Genomic DNA, 9,226 nt, shown 5'->3' with positions numbered 1-9,226 from the left:
AGAACAAATCTTCCCCGGGGACTGAATGGGAGGTAGAGGTGACTGGGAACTGTTAGTGCCTGTCCCACAGCAAACAATGAGGAACTCCAGCTGATCAGTTCAGAGCTGTTTCAGATTTTATTTTTTTTTCTTTAAGGACAGGAAAACACTTGCAAGGTTTGCATCTAACAGTGAATGAAGGATTCTAAAATTCTTAACTCTGGGGTTTAGTATCTAGTATTTTAGTGCGGGATTGTGTTAATTAGGAAGTGCTCTTTAGGTTGGCCAATAGCTTGGAGACATTGTGGTTTCCTCCTGACTATCAAGATCTCAGTCTCCTGAAGTTTGAGAGACCCAGTGAACAGTAGAAGGTGCAGCCAAAGCTCAGGAGTGATACTGGCAGTTAGCAGGTTTCTATTAGTGCCTATTCCACACTCAAAATGTTGCCCATCTCAGTCTTTCTTCTGTTCCTGCTTATCAGACTCTCTGTGTCTCAACATCTTTCCTTTACCTTCATATTTACAGACTACACATTAGAAAGCAGGGGCATTACGCTGGAAGAGTTAGTTGCATATTATCATGAAGAAGGACTGAACTTTTTTTGTTCTGCTTTAGTTTTTTTTTCTTTATACAGCAAAATAGGTATAAATCCAAAGGTGATCTCACATCTAAAGGTATAATTTAAGTAAACATGTTTTTCTAGACTTCCCCCCCCCTTCCCTCTCCCCTGTAACTTTTCTTTCACTCTGTTACTTTCCTTTTGGATGGAGGGAGGAGATGGGAAGGGAGCTCATTTGGCAGCTCATGACCCTCCAACTTGACTTTAATGAGATGATTCGCCAAGGCAAACTCCTCATCATCCAGCATGCCATCTTTGTCGATGTCAGCCAGTTTCCATATCTTGCCCAGCACCGTGTTAGGCAGCTTAGACCTTACCATCTCCTTCTTTGCATTGGCACCAGTTATTTTACCATCAACAGGTGAGAGCGTGTAGAAGATCTCATCATACATGGGCTTGTCCCTAGCCACCACCCACTGGGCATCATCGATCCCTTCACCAGCGCCTTCGCCATAGCCATGGCCAAATGGACCATGCAAGGTGCCCTCAAAAGCTCCTCCCTTCACCATCTGGGTTGGCCGCTGCGACTCTTCCTGGCGTACGAGCACCATGAGCTGGGCAATGTCATTGGCCAGCATGTCTTCCACGGTCTCCAGCAGCTTGCTCTTCAGAGGCTGGAACTTGCTAAAATCCTGGGCTTGCAACTGATCCTTAAAGTGAGACAACGTAAGAGGTGAGTGACATGGCCGTGTGCAGTGTGGTAATAATGTAGAGTGAGATGCTTGTCTGCTGCCTGGCTCAAAAAAGCTGCTATTGCAGAGAAGGAGCGGGGAGCTCAGCACTTCCCCCTCTGATAGCCGTGCTCCTCAGCACGTAATGGGGCCTCCTTGGCTGGCCTTGCTCTTACTTAAACCCTCTTTAAATCCTACAGAAAATAATCTTCTCGGCTTTCAGAGTGGGGCTGACCCTTGGTAGATGAGGGTAGTAGTTTAGTCAAAGGCCCAAGTGATGCCCACGTACTACAAGACGACTCCTTTTCAAGCCACGAAGAAGCAATCTCCTTGAAGATCAAATTGTTCAAGGCAAACTGGTTGTGCAGCTCTTGCTACATCTTCCAGCTAGTGCTCTCCATTCCCTCCCCCTCTGCTCTCTGCGAAGGAGAAGCCACCCTGGCAAAAGACTGTTTTACTCATCATCATGCAGCGCATCTTTCAGTGCCATAAAGTGAAGAGGTGAGCATGTCTTCACAGCATGGCTCAGTTTCTATAATTTTCACAGCTACGCGGAATGCTTTGAGCAGGGCCTGCAGATAACTCGCTTCTAAAAACAACAAAATGACCTACAGCTTTACCCTTCACCCTCTCCTCATTAAATCCACACTATTCACTCCTATGGGACTGGTATAGTTACGTTTAAACACATTTTAATAAGCAGTGAATGGGATCTGCTATTGGATACACTCCATAGATCTCATTCCCAAGAACTTGTGGAAAATGTAATTGGGGAAAAAAAAGAGCAGATGCTGTGTTCTCCATAGGGAGCTAGTAATGACTTCAACAGCTAGCAACTCGGAACAGGTTTCTGCTTGGAGCAAAGCCACACAGCAATGCAGCAGTGTCCAGCATTGTCTGAATATACAATACAAGGCTCTGATCCAAAGTCCTTTGAAGTCTGTGACTTACATGAACACTGGTTAGATCTCAGCTCTGCAGAACAGAAAACCTGCTTCTCTGCTTAAAATAATTAAGTTTTCACAGCCTCTTTTCACTCCTTCTAGAAATAGAGTGAAGTAAAGACCAAAAAATACAGCTTTTGAGGAGAAGGGCATATGCAGCCTTTTCAGGTTACAGTTTTCCTTTTAATATAAATTAGCCGTATTCTTAGGTCTGAAAAATCTGCAGATAGAACCTGGAATTAAAAATAAAGAAAACCAGAAGAAATAATTTGCTGTAAAGTGCTATTCAGGCAAAGAGTTGAGAAATGAAGGCAGCTGTAGCTTCATACCAGCTCTATGTGCAAAAAGCATTCATGCCCAAATACAGCCTGCAAGTATTTCAAGGCCCACTGCAACAGGCCTTTTCCACAAGCCACAATAACCAGTGCCTGTGTGGCATCTGCTGTATTCCCTGCAGTCACCTAATGCTCTTTCCACGGATGTCTGGTGCTCTGGCCAAGATGCTGCCGCTTACCTGCATCTTTCTCAGATTAGGGAAGTCTCCTGGTGAGATCTGATGCTCCCGTTCGATCCGGGCATAAATCTCTCCCAAGTTGTTAACAAGCTCTTTCTTTTTATTGTCTTTTCCAAACATTGAGGGCATTTCCTTCTTCAGGGAACTGATGATGTAGGCATGGACCTGAAGGGCATTAAATGATATGGAGTGAAGAAAAGCAAAGAGAGCACGAGGAAATTCTTCCCAGCAGCAAGTATCTGTGCCTAGGACTCAACCCCATCTTGTCTCACCCTGAAGAGCAAGCTCAGCTTGCCTGTACCTACTGATTATTATGAAGTGCTAAGAGCAGCTCAGCAGTGTGCTCTGGTTGTGCTGAGACAAGGTGAAGAAGTGTATGAGTCCTGGGCACAGAGAGGACAATATTCATGTGCGCTTCCTGGAGAGAGTGGTGCGGGGTTCTTAATTCCACTGGGCATGACTTCAGGGAATAGTCTCTTTCCAGTTCAAATGAAACGCAGGTTTTGGAACTCTCTAGATTTTGTTTAATACCAGTCTTTAATTTATGAGACATTCTTGCCTTTTATTTTTTTGAATGGTGGCCAAGTGTTTTCTATCAAAAATTAAGACCCTTGCACAGAAAGCTTTTTAGAGATCTTTTGATCTTTTCTTAATGGATATGGAGTTCTTCCTTGTATTCTGAGGGGCTTCATTCAGCTCATTTCAAAGATTTAGAGATATGGCAGCCTTATTTGCCATTCTTGTGAGCCTCTGCATCCATCTAACCCTAGTATCTCTCTTGGCTATGGAAGTTTAAGGCAAAAGACCTAGAGCTTACTAGTTCCCTTGGTGTGTGATCCTGACATACTGAACTGGTCCTAGCTCTCAAGCTGCTAACTACAGAGCAACTGCTTTTCAGATCCCTTCAAGTGATCTGAAAGGGATCCCTGCTGTGATCTGTGGTTATCTTCCTCACTCTGGCCTGTCATTATTGATGCACCAAGTAAAGGAAGTGCATAGGACTAACTTGCTGGGCCGAGTGAAATGAGATGGAAGCAGAATAGGATCCACCAGCTCTGCAAGCTGAACTGGCCAAAACCACTTCCCATAGCCTGCATACTGCAGACAGCCCAAACTGAATACTTGGAGGGTTCTGTGCCAACACCCACCTTAGCCAGCCGCGCTCGCTTGATGAGATCATTCAGCTTCCTCAGGGCTGCATTACGAGGCAGACTCTGGATGTCCCTGAACAGGTCCTGCTCCTCTGCCTCAAACAACTTGCGGTTGTCAGGGATAAGCAACTGATGGGACCAGAAGGAGCCAATATAGACCCTGATGACCTCAGGAGTGTTGACAATCTTTCCCAGGGACCACATGAGGGCACCGTACACCCGCATCAGCTGTTGAGTCTCTATCTGGTCAGCCTTGTTGAGAACAACTCTCATCTTGTCTTCATGGTTCTTCAGGGCCTTGATGACTTCAGAGAATTCATCAGAGATGTCCAGCTTGTGTGCATCAAAGAGGAGAATGATGCGGTCAACCCGCTCTGCAAACCACTCCAGTACAGCAGCGAAGTCATAACCTGCAAGGGGTGGAGAAAAAGCAGAGATGCACATCTGTGGGAGTAGAGAAGCCTACTTGTTGTACTTGAACTATGCTATCTGAGGGTAAGCTTGCAAAGAGGAAGCTTGCCCAAAAGATCAGGTAGCTTGATGAAATGACATTTCATGTTTTCTTTTTGTCCCAGAGAAAGTGATGAGGTGCTGTCTTTCATGCTGCAGTGCCCAAGATGTGTGCAGTTAAGGATAGCTCTCATCTTCTCCACATTAAGAGATCACCCAAATGAATCTTGAACTTGTGCTACAGACATTTCATTCAAACGTTTATCATGGGGAAACAGCTACTGCAGAAGTCTTGCATGTGGCAACAAGAAAGGCCTAGTTTCTGAATTACTGGTCATCATCATAGCCTACAAAGGTTGTAGAAAGCTGGATAATTGCAATACGTGCACTCAGACTGGTTTGAGATGCATATCTCTACTGCTTAACTCTCGAGTCTTGCCTCGTTGTGTGAGGCTAACTTTTTCCCATCCAATTCAAAACCCAGCATGCAAATAACCTGCCTTACCTGAGTAATCATCCTGTCAGACCTGCTGCATGTGCACAAAGCAAAATGATTTGTGCTTACTTAGCTAAGTACTTGATGCTTAGAAGACAGCACTGCTGTGAACACCAGAGGTGGACTCGAGCTACAAACAGGGGGTTCAAATCTCACATGCCTCAGAACTAAGGATAAAGGATGCACAGTGTGAGACCTGGGTCTATCTCTAGGCAATAGAGTGCATGATAAATACCGTATGTGGAGATGATTTTAAAACAGCAATGGCAGCAATAAAATGACCTTCCTTCCTAGCTCTGTGGTTTTTTTTCACCTTCTTTAAAGTCTTACTGAGAGACTGGTGGTCTCCCCTGACTCTGTCAGGCTCTCCTATGATGTGCAACATTTTGGGGTTATCTGCGTTGCCAGAGCGCTGTATCCTGTTAGGAGAGATCAGGACAGAGCACCTGGTATTTACATTTAAAACCTGTAACATACTATTTAAATTTTGGCTTAAACAAATAAATGTATAGTTAAGTGCTTTTTTTACACACACACCCCCCTCCCCTTTTTGTCCTCTTTTCTTTCTGTCCTCTTCAAAACCTAGAGGGCAACCAGTGCATCCCAGGCATTAAGACCAGAATTACTGAAGGGAGGACTGCTGAGCTCTGATCTTCATTGTTGCCACTGGCCTTTCCTCCATAGTGACTAAGCAAACTGGGGTGAAATCCTGGCTCTGAAGTTGGGAGTGAAGCCCATGTAAACTTTCTCTTAGCTGGATAAACTGGTATTAACTGTTTGCCACTGAGAGCTTTTATACAGCTGCGAAATGTTCTTACTGGGCAGTGTTTTGCTTTGGTCATTTATAGTTTGCTCCTTACGAGAAAAGGGTGGGGTGAGAGGGAAAGTGATCTTAGATGTGGACAGCTTGCTCTGCTCTCTTCCATGGGATCTATAGAAATCACAGATGGAAAAGACAGATGTTTGTCCCACCGGTGGCCTTCTGCTCTCTTAGGACACCAGTGCCTTCTCTAGCAGCAACAAGCAATGCTGGGCCCTGGCTCTTTGCTCAGCTGTGTTTGATGCCGTGAACTTCAAAGAATTCAGAATTAGTATTACCTTTGACAGAGACCTGTTAAGCACTCAATATATTATGTTGATATCTGCGTATCTTGCCCAGTTCACGTGTCTGACCTCAGCAACAATCACGAGTCAAACTCTTACAATTGAAATAACCTTTGTCCTGCCTGCTTTCAGATGTGAGCAGCCTTTCAACCATAGATGTTCTAACCGCAGGGAGCTCACCTTCACGGACCTAACTGCATACCTGCTGTAAAGCTATGCAGGCTGGCTCGCTCCCAAACTGTGCTAGGAGGCACTGGCAGCAGGACAAAGTCAATGCCGGTAACTTATTTCACTTGGACTGGGTTCAGACTGTAAGCTGTCCCTCTGCAACTGTACCAATGAATTTGCAAATGAGGACACCCCCCTTCCCCCCAAACCTTGCTAAACACGTCATCCACACCCACACCTAACATTCAGCTCTGCCCAGGCTGTACTGGAAGTCATCTAGCATGGCAGGATAGTTTACTCTTCACGTGCAGTTACACAGCTTGCTTTTTTACCATGGAAGCAATGAGTCAGGACGACTTTGTTTGGAGATGTTTGTGCATTTAATTTTGTCACATCTCACTAAATGGGATGCTTTCTTGTCAAGCTGCCACTTGTTTGAATTGCACCATGACTACTTCCAGCCTTTTTCTTGGGGGGGATCAAGGGGGGAACAGAATCATGCTCTCTAGGGTACCCTGTAATGCCACAGTGATGCCCTCACAGATCATGTGGATGGTTTCCCTCTGAGAGTAGAGGAACAACCATTGTTGGGCTCTCTGCTCTATTAATAGGGGCTGGGACAAGCTGGAGAATCGGTCTGCAGCTGACACTCAGCCCATCTTCTAGTGATTCAGTAAAAGTGGGGACTGATTATTAAAAAAAAAAGGGAATTGGTGTTTTGGTATTACCTGAGGACTTTGGAGACTGACCTTAGCCCTTTGATCTGCCTGGGTTTCAGGGTTTGTCCAAATGTATCTTTAAGTGCTTAGCTTTGATTTTCTTGTGTATCGTCTGGATCCACAGCAGCACTTAAGAAAGAGGTTATCTGTTCTGTAAGCCTCTCTTTCCTATTCATGAACAAAAATGTTGTTCTAACCAAGAAAAGGGAATTACTATCTGCTCAGGCCTTATGCATGTTCTCAGCTGCTACAGGGAGAACATATAATTGAGTCTTGAATGTCCCTGTGGACTTCTTTAAATGTTGAGATTGAATCGCAGACTTTCTAAGCTTCTTTGCTTGTTCAGAGATACACTCCTGACAGCTGTCCTGCATAGCTCCATTACAGAGAGAACAAAGCTCTGGAGTGTAACACTTGTTCAGAGCAGTCACAACAGCATGCACTCATCTGCACCCCATGCCGGGACAAAAGCCCAACCCACACACTCCTCTTGCATGTCTCACTTGCTTTGGTGCTTATGGAATACATGCGACCTCTCCTGTTGGTGCCCAGCTCAACAAGAAATGTCTCTCTCCGCGTGTGCTTCTAACAAGAGCTGATCACACCTGCATTCTCCTTTAAGGAGGTACTTGGCAGCAAAAACAAGGTGCAAGTGTATGCATTTTGTTCTTCAGTGACAGAACACTTTAGAGGAAAATTATCAGGAGCGTTGTATTCTTCCTTAACTTGTTGCATGACCTGGAAGGGTCATGGAAGGGGCAGGTGGGACAGACCTCTGTTTACATCTCCTTGGAGTCACTGACGGCCATGGTGTTTTCTCACCCACACAAGTGCCTAGAGAATTGCTATGTAGGTGATTCATAGGGCTGACTTCTTAGTTTTGCTTTCAGCATATAAAAGAGTAGATTGTTACTAAAGCATTTGGATAGCAGGGTGACAGCGTAAACTCTTAAGGACAAGCTATTAATAAAGATGTTTTAAAAAAAAGGTTTTAAATTCCTATTTTAATGTTTAGTTCACAGCTTCCATTTTCAGAGGACTCTTCAACAGCATAGAGAACTCAGCATATTTTGCCTAAGCTGGAGGTGCTCAGCACCTGAAAACCCATGAAGCTCGTTCTGTAACTAAATCTAAGTATAACCTCTTTGGTTTCCTCCCCCCACTCCTTTTTTATTTCACAGATGCCTAAGGCCTGACTTTTTCTTCTGGCAGTTTATTAGTTTGTAAGCTTAGACCCAGAACTGATCTTGACCTACAGTCAAATTAGGAGTTTTCAAAGTGTTCCCTTACTCATTCCACTGCAAAAGCGTTATGTCTTTTTACACCCTCTCTCAGTGTTGTAGAGTGTTGCTAAGGCCTCTCACAAAACCAGCCAGTTACTATCTCTGATTTGGCAGCGTTTCAGCGACGGGCAAAACTATCTACATAACACAGCACAGTTTTATTGTGAAGATACAGGGCATTTGGGAAGGATCGGCTCACCAAAGCTGTGTAAATGCAAAGCCATTATTACAGGCATGTTCAGACAGAGATGTAAAGGGGAGAATTTTCTGTTCAGAAATTCCTGTTTATTTATGATTGCAATTCCACTTCTGTGCAAACAGGGTACATTTAGGATAGGATAACAGGATACGTATTTAGACACTCTGTAATATCACTGATACAGTTTCTTTCACAACCTCCAGATAAGGTGAACGTGAATAGAAATTAATCCCAACCATACGATACTAGGCAGACAAGATGAACATGATGATAATTTTCTTCTATCAGATATTTTTTCATGAGACGGATCTCCTTCTGACAGCATGAAAAAGACTCAACAGATTTAACACAAAGCTGACAAGTCAGCAGGACTGTCAGTGGATTCAGCCTACAGAGAAAATGATCTTGCAGACACTGTGCCACCTAGACGGCATGGAACACCCTGGCTTAATGAATACTTGTCTGTGCACTACTGGAATACCTGGCAGCACACATTTCTCTAAGATCTGGCAGAAGCATGCAATTACCTTTCTGTCAAGTCAAACCAGGCATGATACAGTCTTTATGCTGACTGTGGAAAGATGGATGATACCTGAACCAGCATAAAATCTGCCAGGCTGTAACATCTTTAAGCCAGGTTAAACCAGCAATACGTGCGCATGTATTGGTTCACCATTTCTCACCATGTAGCTACACTGGTTATTTTTGCTTGTTTTGTCTGAGAGTAAGCACACTACAGGATTTCCTGCTTTGTGGAACCATGGTGACAGCCCCTGTGGTAGTGAAGTTCAGGTGGGATGGAATGGGAAGAGTAAGGTCAAGAAATGCTGAAAAATCCTAAGCTGCTACTTTGCACCAGGTATCCCACACCTTGTTATCATTACTGCTTTAAATTGTGCTGCTGCTTTAAGCAATTCACCTCTTTCCTG

General features: G+C 44.3%; 1 protein-coding gene across 1 annotated transcript in view; it reads right to left on the bottom strand.

Annotated features, from left to right (window-relative positions):
* Window positions 1–266: 266 nt before the first annotated feature.
* EHD3 (EH-domain containing 3) overlaps window positions 267–9,226 on the bottom strand; it is a 28,517-nt gene continuing 19,557 nt past the window's right edge. The window contains exons 4-6 of the mRNA XM_010138224.1: window positions 3,876–4,288; window positions 2,728–2,892; window positions 267–1,248 (exon numbers count right to left, since the gene is read on the bottom strand). Coding sequence (XP_010136526.1) covers window positions 721–1,248; window positions 2,728–2,892; window positions 3,876–4,288 — 1,106 coding nt within the window. The 3' untranslated portion in view covers window positions 267–720. The remainder of the gene's footprint in view (window positions 1,249–2,727; window positions 2,893–3,875; window positions 4,289–9,226) is intronic.

This window comes from Buceros rhinoceros, unplaced genomic scaffold (genome assembly GCF_000710305.1).
Source record: "Buceros rhinoceros silvestris isolate BGI_N320 unplaced genomic scaffold, ASM71030v1 scaffold27046, whole genome shotgun sequence".
Lineage (NCBI taxonomy): Eukaryota > Metazoa > Chordata > Aves > Bucerotiformes > Bucerotidae > Buceros > Buceros rhinoceros.
This window is presented reverse-complemented; position numbering and strand designations above follow the sequence as displayed.